Source organism: Penicillium daleae, assembly GCF_028827525.1.
Source record: "Penicillium daleae strain IBT 16125 chromosome Unknown utg000005l_segment0_segment0, whole genome shotgun sequence".
Taxonomy (NCBI): Eukaryota; Fungi; Ascomycota; class Eurotiomycetes; order Eurotiales; family Aspergillaceae; genus Penicillium; species Penicillium daleae.
The window spans coordinates 2,667,198-2,684,823 of record NW_026623153.1 but is presented as its reverse complement, the minus strand read 5'-3'; the positions used below and the strand labels follow the sequence as shown (position 1 = coordinate 2,684,823).

The following is a 17,626-nucleotide window of genomic DNA, read 5'->3' as shown; positions in this document are numbered from 1 at the left end:
GAAGCGTTCGTATAAGACCTTCCTTAAAATCTCCCTCAATCTCCAAATTAATAACGGATATCCAAGTATAATACTATATCTCATCCAAGCGCTCGAGACCTTTCTAACCCGCAAATACTAAAATAAGTTCTTTTCGGAACCAGGATAGGTAAGCCCGTTTACGATCGTGATGATAAAATACTCCGTGCTATTTAGAGCCTTTTAGTAGTACAGCCTTGATAAGGTCTTCTAGACGCCTAATTTAGTCATCTATTTTAGTCGAGGTGACTCTATATTATCTACCGATGACGTAGACGTAGTAGGCCATCTTTTAATAAGGGGACTTAAGAGATTACTAAAGGCTAGTAGTCTCGAAGGATAGTACTAAGTTTATCAAAAAGGAGGTTACAGGCACATAACCGGGAATGAAAGTTTGTAACTGAGATTCGGGACCCTCTATACAGTACGGTAGAACTTAACTATTAATAGTTTACTATATTATCGCGGAGCAGCGTACGAACGAAGGTGTCATTAATCTCAGAGTTATTTCTTAGTCTTTCAAGAGGCTACTAGACTGAATATTTCCGAGGATAACCATTTTTTTGTGATGCTTGAAAATAGCAGAAGTTACTTCGTACTAGATCGCCTTAGCACCTGGATGATTTCGCAAAGGCGATAGTTATATATTCCCGATTATATTCTTCCTATTATACTATTCTAGAGGGCTATACGTAATGATATTTGAAATATAAGGTTGATTATTTACTTTAAGTAATATCTTAGGAATACCACATATCAAGAAGATTGTATATAAGAACCGAATAACTTATACTGAGAAACACTGCCTGGAGTTTATATAGGCAAATTTATCGAACTACAACCTTCGAAACGGTGCGCCAGTATACTAGAACAAAATTCCTATTCTTCAAGAAGCTTTCACACGCTTCCCCGAAACTAAATAGGTCTAGTAGATGGATATCGATATTATCATCATGAATATGTTACTTAATATTTACGATTATATCTTATCCAAGGAAGGATTAGCACGCAACATTCTCCTTGATCGACCGATGACAGGTACCGGTGGTAGTAAGACTAGGTACCGTACCCTAGCTAGATATAGGTACGACGATATCAACTTTATTATCTCGACGGATACGTAGGGTATGAATATCGGCAATTTTTTGATGCGTCGGGGCGATTAGAGCAAGCGGCTTCTGGATCTATATGACCCGTTGTTTATCTCCTAGAATTAGGTTTTCCCAGAGTAAGACGCCTGGACACTTATATAGTAGTACCCTAGTGTTGTCAGGGATCACACGGTATACATAAATCAGCGCTTAATAAATACTTACCCAGACGAAAATATTCTAGGGGAGCACTAGCAGCCAGGTGAGTACATAGTTCACTTTCCAGGCTGCGGCGACGACCCTATATATAAGAGAAAGTAGGCAAGATACTGGTATATACGCGAGAAAGTTGAGGTGCCGATATCTGTAAAAACCAGATTAGAAGACGTACGGCCGAAATTGAGAGTAGAGTCGCCTATAACACAACTTAAACTCAGGGCAAAATGTTAGTCTTACTGTAACGCTACAGTCTTCTAAAAGTCATCTAAGCCTGATCTCCTCCCGTCGTCGATTCCGCCTATATCTATCCCGTATACTCCTTCCTCTATATGATTGAATGAATTATATCGTGGAAAAGTAGAGAGGTTTCTTAAAGTAATATAGGGTTGGTCCAATATGTGTTTGTATATAATATGCGGGTATTATTACTTGAATACGCGGTTATACTGCTATAGGACAGTTCAACCTGCCTCTTTTACTATATTCGTTTGAGTTGTTTCTTTCTTTTAATGAATCAATCAATCTTTCATCTGATGATTCAGGTAGTTTCTATTCGTCCTTATACATAAGTTACGAGATAGAAAACGAGGCTGAACGGGGAAGCCAGCAATAATTATTTTTGGCTCGGAAATAGGCCATTTTTGGATTTGAATGGATCAAAGCATCTCCGATAGTTCGGTATTGTACCGTACAGTCATAGTACATCGTCTTACATATGACCTCTTACGACTCGTGAAATAAATTGCAACATGATTTATTAAAGTGATGGTTCTCGTTATTTTGGTTACTATTGAAAATATATATTTTGGTGCATGAAAGTTAGTGTGGATTCTATAGAAGAAGACCATTAAAAGATGAATCCGCTTAATTTGCTATAATACAACTAAATCTTCCTGAATATAAAATCTTTAAAGCTTAAAGAATTAGGAAATGCAATTTAATGAGTAGATTATAATATAAAGATATAGTGAAAATATAGCATGTTTATTGGAATTGTTGGACGGTGATTTTGAATTCGCTCTCATGCGGATATTAGTTGGATATTTCTTGGATATCCGGCGGATATCAACAAACATCCAACAAACATCCAATTTAATATCAACCTGAATCTTCTAATCCAATCAGAGACCTACATGGAATATTCTACTAGACTACCTTATTGGTTATTCTCTATACTTAGGTAGGGAATATGATATATCGATGTTTCATATTCTAGTCGCGTCTAAGTCATAGTCGCGCAAGCTACACCTAATAGTTAAGCATCCCCCTAATCTTTCTAGTCCGGTCACTTTAGTAAGTATTCGAATTCTGTCTTTCTTATTTCCCTAGTTATACTCTATACCTTACTTCCTCCCTTACCTTACTATATGCCTCGATCTCAGCACTCAGATAGTCAATACCTAGTATCTCAATATACTGAGTCTTTTATTGATCCAGATATCCTGCAATCGGACGACTTCCTTGACTTCCCAAGCCAAGCAGGTCGTACTACAACCTCATTTTCTAATTAGCACTTTTAAATGGTATTTTCCATCTATGGTTTTCTCAATCCTTTTAAGTAGCTGCAGTGATACAATATCTCATTCTACATTACGGTTTTTCTCATCCTAGCCTATTTGGTTCACCTTGCTTTGACATTTTTCCCACTTCAGAATGACAAAGTTTTGCGTCAAACATTATCTCATCAACCCACACTTTCCCAGAATCCTTAGGTAAAGACTTGAAATAGATATTAATTTGACAAATAACTACATAGACTATAGATGAATAACTAAACATATTCTTTCATAGACCTATGCTGATCCCATTAACCGATAATCGTAAGAGTGCCTTCCTGCGTGCTAATTTGTTCTCTAAGCGGCCTACTAGGCAAATCCAGTATATCCACCTGTCATGAAGAGGTCTGAAAAGGAAACATCATCTACATGGAGATTGTCGTTCACGAGGAACTCGTTTTCGACGTTAATGGTTATTATATCATTGGTTTGAGTGGGTATTTATATTAGATCTTCGGGGAAACCATCGTCGAACTCCAAACCTAGGTAGGAAAAGAAAGCCCAGAAGACTGACTGACGTACAAAGCCGGCACTAATACGCTAGGGTATTGTACGTCTCAAGGAATGCCTAGAAAGAGCATATCTATCTATATATATCGAATCTGTAAATAGCTTTCCTGATCGACGCTCAATTTCGACATCTTCATCACTAGGCGGAAAGTCGCATAGCGTAGTTCGAGGAAGCCGCCTATATGGCATCTGGCCTGTCTTAAGGATAGGAACATCAAACCTATAGCTCCGAGCTAATGAGAAAAAATGAGCCCGTAGCCGTAGTTTATCAGTCGTACTCAGCCTTTCATCTGGGCTTATTGTGGAAGCCCTGATTTTATCTCTATCTTTTCGAGGTAAACGACGGAAATGGTCCCTTTTAGAAGACAACTCAAATGCAAACTGAAAGCTTATTCGCCAAAGATCAAGGACTTGAGGGTTAACAATAGTTTGTTCCCAATAGGACCTAGACATCAGACCTTCCGTAAAGCCGTTATGTTGACCTTTCAGGACTGTGTCAATAGTGTTCTTTCTGGTAGGCGGCCGCAAACAAAGTTGTCTAATGACACTTTGGCAGACATCCAGGTATAAAATATGGGTACGACTGCTGGCACCACCTAAAAATTCTGGCGGCACCACCATTGGCCTGATTAATGCCTGATTTCTGCCAAGGCTTTTAGTACGGTTAATACATCTTATTCGCACGGATAATCTATTTACCTTAGTAATTAGGTTAAATCTTTAGATAATTTAATCGGGTTTTTTGAATATATTATAGAATATATCTAATTCACCTTTCTATAAAGTTAGAAACTAGGATATCTAGGTAGAAAGGTAGTAACCTAGGTTTTCTAGATTCATAGAATTAATTTCTTTGATGGGGGATGCTAAGGATAGGCTAGCGGGTAGTCTATACCCTTTTCGGAGGCCCTCTTTACCTAAGGAACCCTAGCCAAGAGGGCCTCCGAAAAGGGTATAGACTACCCGCGGGCCTATCCTTGGCGTCCCCCATCAAAAATAATAATTTAGCGAATCTAGGCCCCCTAGCCTAGTACCCTTCTATCTAGATATCTTAGAATCTAATTTAATAGGAAGATAGATTAGATATATTCTATAATATATTCAAAAAACCCGATTAAATTATCTAAAGATTTAACCTAATTACTAAGGTAAATAGATTATCCGTGCGAATAAGATGTATTAACCGTACTGAAAGCCTTGGCAGAAATCAGGCATTAATCAGGCCAATGGTGGTGCCGCCAGAATTTTTAGGTGGTGCCAGCAGTCGCACCCTAAAATATCTTGAAAAAATGTCTCCAATGTAGGGATCGGGTAATCGATATTTTTTAGCCTTTCCCAAATCATATCTTGTTGATGGTTTTGCAAGTAGGGAAATAACTTATTGTTTTCCATTTCTCTCTCAAGATCCTCCATATCTACTGTAGACAGTTTTGGGGCGTGAAAATGACACAACAAAACCAGCACACTTATCAATGACTTCAATAACATTTCACGGTTTTTTTTTCTTTCCATTAGCACAAAGAATTACATTAAGGTCTTTCTATGTCTTTCCCTCTAATGTAGAAGATACACTAGTGCAGCCGAATGAGGGGTACGTTCTGCATTCTTCGACAAGCTTCGGTAGGATTAGAGAGTGGGACTCTTACTAGGGGTCAAGGGCCAATGCGAATGCAATCACAATCAAGTCCGGGGAATAACCCCTGCCCCTGGAAATAACATTCCAGCACTAATCTCCGGATAGAGTCCGGTCAGACTGTAATTTGAACTTCGAACTTTAGTGTACTCCGTACAGTTCAGGGGAAGAAAGGATCACGGAGAATTAACGGCCGGTGGCTCGAGGCAATTCTCCTTGCTCGTTGATCTGATTGGATGTATGAATGGCTTCTTTGTTGGAGTTTGGTCGAGGCTTGGTGCAGGGACCACCCAGTCATCCACAGTCGTAAATTCGATCTGCCCCTCGACAGACGCCTACGAGAGGGAGAGGATACAAGGAGTATGTACGGAGTAAGACAGACAAGATTGGCCTTCGTGCCATCCAGTAGTTAGCGGATCCACCAGTGTTCCAGACAAGGGTGGCGGATTGTCGGGAAGCATCACTCCGTGCTGAAAAGGGGGGGTCGAGGGGACTGGTGGGACAGGAGTCTATTGAGCCATTTGATTGTGTTACCATTTTATGAGTATCCTGCGACGTTCAATTTCTTGTTTTACGTCCGTACTGAAGTCAGTACATAATGTCGTACTCCATAGTTGGGGGCCTGAGGGGTCCAAAAATCCCCCAAGTGGAAGTGCTGCGCATGTCGCAGTCAGGCCTATTCATAGTAGCAGGCCAGCACGTATGATTATGATTATTATTTTTATTATTATTCTTGCGGAGTGTCTGGACTCTGCAACCTCGGGGGGGGCCCCTGATGCAAGTCGGACTCCGCAGGGCGTCAGTCCATTCGAGTCGACGGTGAGACTGAAACAAACGAGCCGTGGAATCCAGGGGGCGCAGGGGCTGAATTACAGTATCAATACCAGCATGCTGGCATGCTGGCATGCTGACTGGCGGGGTAATGCTGGCGGGGGTAATTTATGTATCGAATGTGTAATCTGAGGCCCCCATCGGGGCTGACGACTCCGCCCCTCCAGAAGGGAGGTACTTGCATTGCCATACAGTCTGCTGCGGTACCTGAAGTACCATTCCAGTACCCTGCCTTATCCCTGGTCAACTCCCTTCTCCCCCTCCGTTTGACCACGCTGGCCCTCTACTTAAACAGGCCACTCACCCGCATTCGTCCCTCAACCCAAACCCCCCAACCCCAAAGGACCATCTGTCCTCTGCCTTCGCTGAGTCATTCTCTTCCACTGTCTCGACTTCAGGCAGATTGACGGTGCCCGACCGTGATGACAGCGTGGCCTTGATTCCAGGCAACAAGAGAAGCACATCTTCATTCACATCAACCCCCCTCCCGCTCTCTTCACCATCATCACTCGACGGCACCGGCCATCTCCCGCTTGATATATACAACATTATATCCAACCCTCCATCAACATCACACACAACATTTACTCACATGATGGCTGAGACAACGTCACTTCGTGACTTGGAATCTCTCCCCGCAACCCCGGAGCCCGAGATGCCTTTGACCGTCTCTCCTGCAGATACGTCATTGGACTCTCCAGCACCGGTGGATGAGGACATCCAGGAAGACGAGAAGAGGCCCGCGAAGAAGAGAAAGTCCTGGGGTCAGGAACTACCAGTGCCCAAGACCAACCTTCCTCCAAGGTACGTACCCGCGAATGCCCTGTTCCTGTATACCTGTGAAATCATCCATCTAACATTCTTCCCCCCCTTTTTCCAGGAAACGAGCCAAGACCGAAGATGAAAAGGAACAGCGCCGTATCGAGCGTGTTCTTCGGAACCGCGCGGCGGCGCAAACCTCCCGTGAGCGCAAGCGCCTAGAGATGGAGAAGCTGGAGACCGAGAAGATCCGCATGGAGCAACAAAATCAGTTCCTCCTGCAGCGCCTCTCGCAGATGGAAGCCGAGAACAACCGCTTGTCCCAACAGGTGGCTCAGCTCTCTGCAGAGGTGCGCGGCTCTCGTAGCAGCACCCCCGTCAAGGCCGGCTCCCCGGTTCCTCACTCCTCCTCCACCGCCATCACCACCACCACCTCTCCTACTCTCACACCCACCCTCTTCAAACAGGAAGGCGAAGACCTCCAAATAGAGCGGATTCCTTTCCCGACTCCCTCCACCATCACCCTCGACTACTCCCCCACCCTCAAGCCCTCCACTCTGGCTGAGGCCACCACCGACGTGACACAACATCCTGCCGTGATGTTGTGCCCTTCCGACCTGCAGTGTCCGTCGGCGGCCTCGAAGGAGCAGGAGTCAGCCACAGTGGTGCCCTCCCTCTCTTCGACCTCGAGCTTCCAGCTCACGCTAGCAACGACGTTGCAGCTCCTCTTTCTGACGATGACTTCCGTCGCCTCTTCCACAGTGACATCCCCACTGCTTCGCATCCTTCATTCCCTGAAGACGGGTTCGCCTTTGGCGCTCTCGACGGCGGAGATCTATCAGCATTTCCCTTTGATTCATTGGTTGATTTCGACCCCGAGTCTGTCGCCCTCGACGGCGACCGGCCCGTCCTTTCGGATGAGACTGCTCACCCGACTGCTAGCATGCAGCCCAGCCTTGGCGCGTCCACTTCGCGATGCGACGGGCAGAGCATTGCAGCTAGCGGTTAGGGAGCAGATTATCAGCCCGCGGGGGACGGTGTCGGCCACGTCCGAGGGTCGACCGAGTTGGATGTCCTTGTTGACTATGGTCTGGGCAATCGATAGTATCACCAGCCAGTCGCGACGCCGCGGGCGGACTCAGGGAGGAGCAGTTTCATCATTATCATCACTGTCGACTGTGAAGGGGGCCGGGATTGGCAAGAATCAATCTCGGGTCTCATTATCTGGCCGACGACGCAGTTACGGAAAGATGGGTCAAACTCATCAACATGAACGGAGTACACGGAGTTCCTGGAGTTCTTCACCTGGTCCCGGCGAGACCATGTCGTCGGTGCTATTGGGTAAGCAACTATAATAATATAGTTGCGGGTGGGGGTTCCTCTTTTTTTTAGCTGTATTACTAGCACCCCTTTTTCAAATCATCCAGCTTCAAATGAAATTGACTGGCTCCCTTTTTACGCAATCTTGATCATGTGCATTCTAATAGTAGAATATCGGTGTATGATCATCTGAGTAATAGTCGGAATATGAGTCGGTATGTCCTAGAGATCTATGGTCAGCACGAGGATGGCAATCTGGCAGCCTAACTTTGGACCAAGTCAAAAGGTCTGAAATAGAGTCGCCTGAATACACTTGACACTAAAATGGCTATTGAATGCTCTATGAATTTCCCATCTACTTCTCGAGTATTATTGACCACAGGATCGTTGTTTGGCTATTTCTGTCATCGGTCCATACCTCCATATCCGCGCTAAGAACTGAATGCGGTCAGTGACGTTTGCCACCCCGCTCCCTCTCTCTTCCTCTCAGCCACAACACTCCAACTCTCAATTCTCTTCCTCTCGACAACACACACTCTCTTATTACACACTAGAAGTGCATTCCACTGCACCCATCTGCCCATCATGGTCCGCAGAGATCCCATCTTCGAAGCTCGCACAAATGTCAAGGTCAGTCCTGTGCACACTCTGCCTCTCTACCTCTCTCACTCTCTCTCTCTCTCTCTCTCGTTCTCTCACTCTCTCCCCGCACGCCCATACGCACAACCACAACCATCCATACCATGATACTAACAACCAACACCAGCTCCACTCCAACCGCCTCAAAAAAGAAGCCGCCCGCGCCGAAGCAACCTTCAAATCCGAAAAAGGCAAAGCAGACCGTGCCATGAAAGCCCGCGAATTCCAAATCGCCCGCATCCACGCCTCCTCCGCCGTCCGCGAAAAACGCCGCCAAGTCACGCTGAAAGCCGAAGCCGCCCGCGCCGACGTAATCATCAACGAACTCAAAGCCGCGCAAAGCACGCGCGACACATCGCGCACGCTCGCGCTCGCGAGCCGCGGGCTAGACGCGGCGAGTAAGAGCGTTAATCTGGAGCATTTGGTGGCGCATGCGAATAACTTCTTGGCGAGGAGTGAGGACTTTAAGATTGCGGGCGCCGCGATTGAGGATGTTGCGGCGGGGATTAGTATGGCGGAGTATGGGGCGGAGGGGGGGGGGGAGGTTGAGGCTATGATGGGCCAGTTGGCGGATGATGCCGGGATTGAGTGGAGGATGGCGTTGGAGGATGAGGCGGGCAAGGCTCCGGAGGGGAGGGTGCAGGAGCCGAAGGTTTCGGAGGGGGTTACTGGGGAGGCGGAGGATGGGCTTGGGGCGAGGTTGAGGGCTTTGAGGGCTGCTAATTAGGTGGGAGGGAACTTGAGGGCTTACGCTCGTGCTTGGGTTTGATTCTGCTGGAACAGTAGAGCCGCACTGGGGTTTTCTGTTTATATCGGGGGTTGTGCATAGACAGATGGTTTGTTCTATTTTGGCTTGTCTTGTCTTGCCCTGTTTTGTTCTTGGCCGTGGTCGATCCAGTACGGACTATGGTTTTATCACGATGTTACGGTTCTGCGTTTGGGAGTGTCTCTGGCCTTGCTGTTCTACATTTTTGCGTTTCACTGGTTATGCTTATTTCCACCATTTTTTGATTGCCTTGTGCTGTACTTGTCTTATACTTTCGAGGCGTTTCTCAATGGAGGTTTCTATTCGTTGTGGTTTCTTAATTCCAAGTTTCTACTCATAACATGGTCTACTGGAAAGTGGATATTGTCCCGAATACTTGGTAGATGGGCTGGTCCACTTGCATACGCTTCCCCACATTGCCTATGTGTGATATTCAAGGACTAAAGCAACTCACAAGGTGTTTTCGAAAAGTCTTTGGATATATGCTCGAGTTAAGAGGACAGATCATGGGAGAACAAGCGGGGGAAACGTTCCTAATTGCAGTTAAGTCGAAAAATATACCGGTAGAACTATACGTCTCCAAGGTTATCATCACCGAACTACTCTGGAGTACGCTATCTTTGATCATCAGCCATGAGGATGGCCAAGTATTCTATGTAACTCCTTCTATGAAGTTCTGAGGGAGTCTCCATCTGAACAAAGAACAAGAGTCTCTCATAATCCGGAGCCAAGAAGCAAACCTGGAGAGGTCTATCGGAAAATACCTCTTTTAGGGGCATATTTATCTTGACTACTGTCTACCAACAGACATCAAACCTCTTCCTCCCTCCCTTAGCATCAACCTCACTAGCGAGTATTGACCTCGACATGCCAACCAACTTCCTGAGTCTCCCGGAGGAGATACGAAACAAGATCTACAGCTATATCCTGCTAAGTGAAAGCGTTATAACACTAGGCCCCAAGCAATTCTACGATGATGAGCCTGACCAAAAATCATCTTTCGCACGCCATTGGATGTCTATCGGCCCATTCTTGTGGAAACTAATACCCGAGCTCAACATCTTACATGTGAACAGAGCAATCAACAAAGAGGCAAAGTCCTTTTTCTACAGTCAGAATCTGTTCAATCTTGCCTTGCACGACTCATCAAGGGTATCCCAAATCTTCGACCAAATTGGCCCCGAAAGCACAAGTCAGCTGGAGCACTTCTTGATTCATTTCCCACACACCTCGGGTACCTCGGGGCAGAATCTACCATTTAGGACAGTGGACATTGCCTTCGAAATCTTCAAACTGGTGCGAAAACACTGTACAAATCTGAAGAAAATCACGACTTTCGTCTATCGTTTATCTAACGTGCTTCCACATTTCCTTTCGCACCAGTCGGGCGATGCTATTCGGGAGACGATGGTCGAGATTGACGGTCTCTTTCGATCTATTCCGTCGCTCCGAGAAATCGTTGCCAAGGTTTGGAGATGCAATCATGTCATAATTTGGTTTATCTACCCAAATACCAGCGAATTAATGGAGAGGGAAATGGAGAGACTCGGGTGGAGAGTTGAAGACTTGGAGCTGGAATGTAAATGGCCAGAGAGATAAGTGCTTCGACTAATATCAGAGCGGGGCTGAGGAGTATGTAATTGGCTAGCTTAGCTGTTGAAGGTTGGCAACTGTCGCCATGGGTGGTGGACGATAGTTGCTTAGATCTATCGGAATGGATGAATCGTATCTTGACAAAACTAAAGAGTTGGTAATCACGACCGGAATACATTCAGGTTTGATTGTATGGAGAGTTTCGAAAACATCGATTATACTTGAATCTCCTGTCGAAGATTACTAGCAGTATCTTAATTCAACTAGTACCCGTATAGAGAGAAGGAGGTCCAGATTCGAAGGCCCTTGGAATAGTGACAATGTCTGCTGAGGAGCTGCAGTATTCTAAATAAGAATAAATCATATTCACAGTAACTCTGACAATAAGGTATACTGGAGATATTTGTGGAGACAGATCCTGTGGGGTGACCAACACTCGAGTTGAAGATCACCATTAAACCGTTAAACAACTCCGGTAGGTTAGAAATAATCTATGATAGAGCTCAAGGTCAATAATAGTACTGACACAGGGACGGGAATCAATTTGAACTTGCTAATCATGAGGGTTTGATGCAAAAAAAAAGGACTATATTGCCATGTATTGCAACTAGTATGCGGCTATACTAGAGGGTTCACTGCGAGGCCAAAGAGGACTGGCCCAACTAATAAGGCAGTTGGCGCAGCCGTGATGAATGACTTCCTCTAAAATACGTACGGTGATGACACGCGAAGAAACAATTCCAAATTCAAGGCTGTTTATGCCTCTTCTGCCGTTCAGGGAATGCTTGTCGCTGCTTGCATCAATTACACGTAGTACATCACAATGCCTTATCTCGCCGATATTCACTCCTTGCGGGCTCGCTCAAGCTCAAGACTCTGTTTGTTATTCTAATGATCGGTGAGATTATCTCTGCCAGTTCAAGCTCCACGATGCCTGTGCGGAGGATCTACGTCCACTGCTCCCAGCACTTAGCCTCAAGTCAACGGTTCTTTAGTCGTCAGGCGTAGAGCCAAAGCCCTATCGCTGTAGCTTCACCATCGACTTAGAGTTGCTGCTTCCTCGATTTAGAAGGTTATGTGAAAGGCAGGACTGTAAAGAGCGAACACCTCGGACTAGCCGCTAACTCCACCAACTGGGCATCCCCCCGAGGATATTCAGCCACAGCAAATGTCCCGAGGCCTCTTGCCACAGCAAACACTGCTAATCAGCTGATCACAGTCATTCTGCATCTGCAAGAAAAGATTTTCTCGATCACGTTCCTTGCCTTCATGCAAGAAAGTCTTATCTGGTTCTTCTAACACCCTCAATCATCTCTCTCGCCAGGCTATTTTTACAATGCAAGCCACAATAAGCGAGCCAGTCACCGCTGGCGCCAACCAGCACAACCCCCAAATGGGGTTTAAGCCCAGAGGCTAACCTCTGCTAAACCGCGCTAACATCCGCTAGACCCTGTCCTTAGCCTCCTCAGACCCTGAGATCCAGCATGTCCAACCAATTGCACCACGGCGTGTCCGGCATTAGTCCTGACTTGGCCTGGGGGGCAATTTCCACTGGTCCCTGAATGGGTACTTCCGACATTGAGGCGCTTTTCATGGCCCCCAACAGCCCAAAACTGAAGTCTCGCCAGCACAGAGCGGAATGACTGCGATGAGGCGCTGACGGAATTTTCTTAAAACCCCCCCCTCTGGCCAGAGCCTCATCCCGGGTTTTCTTGTCGCAGGGGAGTTTGCAGTCGCAGTCGCAGTTCCAACCACAGGCCCAGTCGCCATGGCGCCTTCACACTCGTTTCTATACTTTTTGTCGCTCGTTTTGACTTATCTAACTTCATTCGTTACTGGCGCACCTTGGATTGCGACCGACTATTTCCAGGTGGTTCCAGAGGAGGTCTATGGTGGTTACGACACCAGCAAGCATCAGTGGTCGATCGTTACCTCAACAACCTACGAGGAGATCATTCCGACCGCAACTTCATTGCCGGAGGCTATTCAAACCAACGTCATCGTCCAGACAGACTACTATGCCGGCGCTGCAACTATCGTCGAGAAACTGTACCCGTCTGGCGCGGTGGGCACGCCCGTCCCTTACAGCGCCTATTACGGCAATCAAGACAGCGGCTTGACCTCAGTTATCTGGGTCGTTAACCTGACTTACTCTGCGCCAACGGCCTGCTCTACGCAATGGACTACTACCACCGCTGTATCGGTCACGCCGCCGTCCGAGGTCACTTTCGACCGTCTACTGCCCACGACCGCTGTCTCTACCTCGTATAGCGTGTACAACGCGGGGGGCTTCCAATCGTCTACCTATGTGTACAAGTACGTCTGGGTTGAGCCGACACAAGTTCCCAGCACATCGATGAACCAACTGAGTGATGAGTACTACCCCTCAACACTGTACAACAACAACGACAAGAACTGCCGATACGAGGGACACGGGTACGCCTACTCCAACTATCCTGAATCCTACGAAGACTGGTACGGAGTCGCAATCTCCCCACTGGCCATCCTACTCATCAGCGTCCTGGGCTGGATCGTCCTGTGGTTCTTGCTCGGCATCCTGGAAGCCTGGATCCGATTCCGCCGCCTGATGACCGGCTGGCAGACCCGTCGCGGAATGCCAGTATGCTGGGCCTTGACAATCATGCCGCTCACATTGTTCTGTCTCTGCTGTTTCCGCAAGGGCTATCGTGCACGTACCGCACACGACTCGGCCGTGTTACAGAGTCGCTGGAAGAAGCTGAGCGCGTGGCGCAAGTTCACGCTATTCTTGAAATGGGGTTTCAGATATAAGTACCCGACTATCCTGGGCCCGGCGCCGGAGCGTGTGATACCCAGCAAGCGACCGGGTAAGCAACCTGGTTCGTCGATGGGTCCGCCTCTGCTGTACTCGACGCCGCCGCAGACCGCGACGTATCCGCCTGTGTCCCCGGTTGTCTCGTTGAACCGGGAAGTTGATCCTAATGCACCGGGGCCGCAAATGAGTCAGGCAATGCCGATGCCACAGCATCCGATGTTCATGGCGCCTGCAGTGGCACCGGCACTGCCGCCTGTTCCTGAGGCGTCGGGTGCGCTGCAGAGTGATCCCGAGCATGGCCATGAGCAGCAACAAACCCAAACGGAGACTCGGACCGAGTCTCACAATGAGTCCCAACCTGAAAATCAACCGCACAATGACCATCCCGCCCAAGATCTCGAGATTGGACGGGCTCAGTGAGGACGATTACGCTGAGGAATCGATACCATTGTTGCAAAATCTTGATTACAGGGGCAGCTTGGAACTGTCCAGACACGTCTTACGACTTGGATACCATTTATAGCCAGCCGGCGTTTCTATAATTATTAATTGTCATATCATTGCATGAGCATATTGAAATACACAAAAGATCGTTGTATAAACCATGTCTGGTTAATGTTGTCGACCTGAGTATTCTAAGACTCCATTTTGGTTGAACAATTCGGGTCGTCGAAGATTGATTGAACGGCCAGGTGCGACTATTAGAGAATTGGCAACACCCCAGTATAAACGTCTGCATCCACTGCCTCAGAGACTGGAAATAACGAGATACATAGGTTGGATGATTGGATTGTCGGCAGCTCAGCTGCCAAGTAAGATAGTGCATAGTGGAGACACTCATACCGTCCATAGTAGTGAGCCGTAGTACAGCACTGGTCTAGTAGTGGATACTAAGGAGATGGCCCCGCGCTCAGCTGAGCTGAACAACCATCACGAGTTCAAGTTAGAAACTGCTCTATTTATTCCATTTTCAAGGGGCTGATGACTTATTTGAAACACTGGCATGGAGCCTTTTCTTTCAGCTCTCACAGTCTTAAGCTTCACTATCTTCTCTCAAGTCCTCGACAAGTTGGACCCGGGAAAACAATTGAATCGATTCACGCCCCCTAGTCATCCATCTCGAACAGGGAGTAATTGTCTTCACACAGGCCATGGATGAAAAGTCGACTCTATATGAGGCTGCACGCAGCGGTAACCTGGACTTGGTCAAGACGCTCATCGAAAATGGTGCAGATATTAAGGAAAACAACGACCGGGGATGGACACCTATCAATGCGGCATCTGATGACGGTCACATCGAGGTGGTAAAGCTACTTCTTGAACATGGAGCGGACGCCAACGCAAAATCTGATTCGGGCTGGACACCAGTACATTCAGCCTCTGATAGCGGCCATGTCGATATAGTCAGACTTCTTCTTCAGCATGGTGTGGACATTACGATTCCCAACGGAGATGGAAGCACGCCTATTGATTCTGCTTCTGGAAATGGTCATACTGAAGTGGTGAAACTACTCCTGGAGCATGGCGCGGACATAACAATCTTAGACGAGCGAGGCTGGCTGCCAATTCATGCTGCATCAGCAGGCAATCATGCTGATGTAGTCAAGATTCTTCTGGAGAGCGGTGCCAACTTGACAAGTCAGACTCAAGATGGAGATACGCCGCTCGGCGTGGCTGCTTGTAATGGTCACATTGGACTTGTGAATATGTTTATAGACCTTGGCGCGAGTACGACGATCCAGGATCAAGAAGGATGGACACCTGTCAATTTAGCTTCAAGCAACGGCCATACCGAGGTAGTGAGCCTACTGCTAGCCAAGGAGGGCAATGTGTCGCTTCCCACCAACGACGGGAGAACACCCACCTGGACAGCTGTGGCTGGTGGTTATATCGATGTGGTCAAGCTACTTCACAAGCATGAAGGCGATTTCACGAGCCAATCTGATAGTGGTTTCACGCCTTTATCCATGGCCGCCTACGACGGGAATACTGAACTGGTGAAATTGTTCCTTGAATGGGGAGCTGACCCTGCCATTCCACATAATGAGGGATCTGCTCCGCTATACAGGGCTTCACTTAACGGTAATGCGGAGGTGGTGCAGCTACTGCTCGATCACGGAGCAGATCTCGCCGTTCCCTACAAGGATGGACGGACTCCTCTTCGCGTAGCCTGCAACTACGGCCATACAGAGGTGGTAAAAGTACTGCTTGAAGGAGATGCCGACCCTAACGTGAGAGTCATAGACGGAAGCACTCCCTTGCTTCTCGCTTCGATTGATGGCTACATGGAGGTGGCCAAGTTACTTCTCGACAAAGGCGCCGATCCTAATATTCCGGGGCCTCAGGGAGTGACACCTCTGATTATGGCCGCGGGTGAGGGGTATGTCGAGATTGTGAGAGTACTTCTTCATCGGGGTGCAGATCTCGCTACAACTGATGGTGATGGGAGCACCGCACTACACTCTGCTTCGAGAAAGGGCCATGCCGAGGTAGTTCGACTTCTTCTTGAATACGGTGCAGATATGCGACAGGGAGACAAACGAGCGGAGAGTACGCCATTACATCTGGCCTCTTATGGCGGATTCGTTGATGTTGTCAAGTTGCTTCTTGACAAGGGGGCAGATTCCGCAGCCGTAGATAACGATGGAAGCACCCCGCTCCATTATGCTGCAATTGGTGGAAAAGCAGAGACAGCCAAGCTTCTGTTAGAGTACTCGAAGGATGACATCGACGCCCGCGATCTCTTTGGTCGTACCTCGCTATTCTGGGCCTCTGCTAGAGGCTACCATGAGGTTGTTGAGATTTTGCGTCTGCATGGTTCCGCGGTGGATGCGAGGGACCATTACGGCGCAACGCCTCTGTTAGTGCGGTAAGTAACGGCAATGAAGAAGTTGTGAAACGACTGCTACCGCTGTCAGAAGTTGATGTCAACTCTGAAGATGCCCTGGGTCGAACGTTCCTTCGGTGGGCGTCGAGAAGTGGAAAACCGGGAATTGTCCAGCTTATTCGTGAGAAGGGTGGAATATCAGATGAAGATGATCTCAACCTCAAGATGGACAGTCTGTCGATTGTGAAAGATTTCCAACATGGATATGATTGGTTGTGTGATGTGTGTACTCGGCCATTCTCGGGCAAGGATTCATCCTATCAGTGCGACAAGTGTGCTCCTTTTCCGATCGATGTCTGCATGGAATGTTTTGAAGCTGGTGCCCGATGTCTGGACGTGCCTCATGAATTGACGTTGTATCGGCGCACTGCTTCAACATGAAGCTTGTTCGATAATTTTATAGTTCCTAAACTATCATGTATGATAAATGAGCCCAAAAGTCTCCCCTCACGGCGAAATGGTACCTTTTCTATAAAGACTCAAGGACTTATTTACGTCTAAACACTTCAATAACTACTTCGGCGACAATCCTGAATGACGGCAGCAAACAGACTCGGTAACCCGATATACCGAAGCCCGCTCGAGACTGGTCGGTCGCACCTTCAGACAGACTCATGCCGTTAAACGTATATAGCTAAGACCAATCCAATTCTAATCGCAGAAAAGAAGAACCTCGGCCCAATCTAAGTACCGGCATATCCACTTCCATCCAAGACTATGAAGCAAACGCCTGCATAAGCAAAACCCAACACCCAAAAGTCGGCGCAGACCGTGCAGATTTCGGGAACGATGAGTGGAGCGAAGTTAGTCTCGGGGATCCCGAGGGTACGTCAATGGTAGTGCCTACTCTAAACAACAGCAAAACTCAAATGAGTCAAATGAGTCAAATCAAACCCAACATTATCAATCCGCTTCAAATTCCGTTGGGCTATCGGACACGGTACCCCATTGAGGAACACGGGCCGGAGCGTGCTGAGCTTTATGGGTGCGATGATTTGTGCAGAGATTCG

At 47.4% G+C, this 17,626-nt stretch overlaps 5 protein-coding genes across 5 annotated transcripts; all 5 read left to right on the top strand.

Moving 5' to 3' along the window:
* Window positions 1–6,453: 6,453 nt before the first annotated feature.
* Window positions 6,454–7,972, top strand: hacA (transcription factor HAC1; the record flags this gene model as incomplete). Its single annotated transcript, XM_056908556.1, has 2 exons — window positions 6,454–6,662; window positions 6,739–7,972. 2 exons carry the CDS (start codon window positions 6,454–6,456, stop codon window positions 7,970–7,972), a joined length of 1,443 nt encoding a protein of 480 aa, XP_056767174.1.
* A 550-nt stretch (window positions 7,973–8,522) lies between these two features.
* Window positions 8,523–9,303, top strand: N7458_005173 (putative SNF7 family protein Fti1/Did2; the record flags this gene model as incomplete). The annotated part of the gene is made up of 2 exons (XM_056908555.1): window positions 8,523–8,567; window positions 8,704–9,303. 2 exons carry the CDS (start codon window positions 8,523–8,525, stop codon window positions 9,301–9,303), a joined length of 645 nt encoding a protein of 214 aa, XP_056767173.1.
* Window positions 9,304–10,209: 906 nt separating this feature from the next.
* On the top strand, window positions 10,210–10,941 carry N7458_005172 (uncharacterized protein; the record flags this gene model as incomplete). The annotated part of the gene is made up of 1 exon (XM_056908554.1): window positions 10,210–10,941. One exon carries the CDS (start codon window positions 10,210–10,212, stop codon window positions 10,939–10,941), a length of 732 nt encoding a protein of 243 aa, XP_056767172.1.
* A 1,762-nt stretch (window positions 10,942–12,703) lies between these two features.
* Window positions 12,704–14,149, top strand: N7458_005171 (uncharacterized protein; the record flags this gene model as incomplete). Its single annotated transcript, XM_056908553.1, has 1 exon — window positions 12,704–14,149. One exon carries the CDS (start codon window positions 12,704–12,706, stop codon window positions 14,147–14,149), a length of 1,446 nt encoding a protein of 481 aa, XP_056767171.1.
* Window positions 14,150–14,880: 731 nt separating this feature from the next.
* On the top strand, window positions 14,881–16,838 carry N7458_005170 (ankyrin repeat domain-containing protein; the record flags this gene model as incomplete). The annotated part of the gene is made up of 2 exons (XM_056908552.1): window positions 14,881–16,480; window positions 16,531–16,838. Coding segments are annotated over 2 exons (1,908 nt in total), but the record flags the coding sequence as incomplete, so codon positions are not given.
* Window positions 16,839–17,626: the final 788 nt, after the last annotated feature.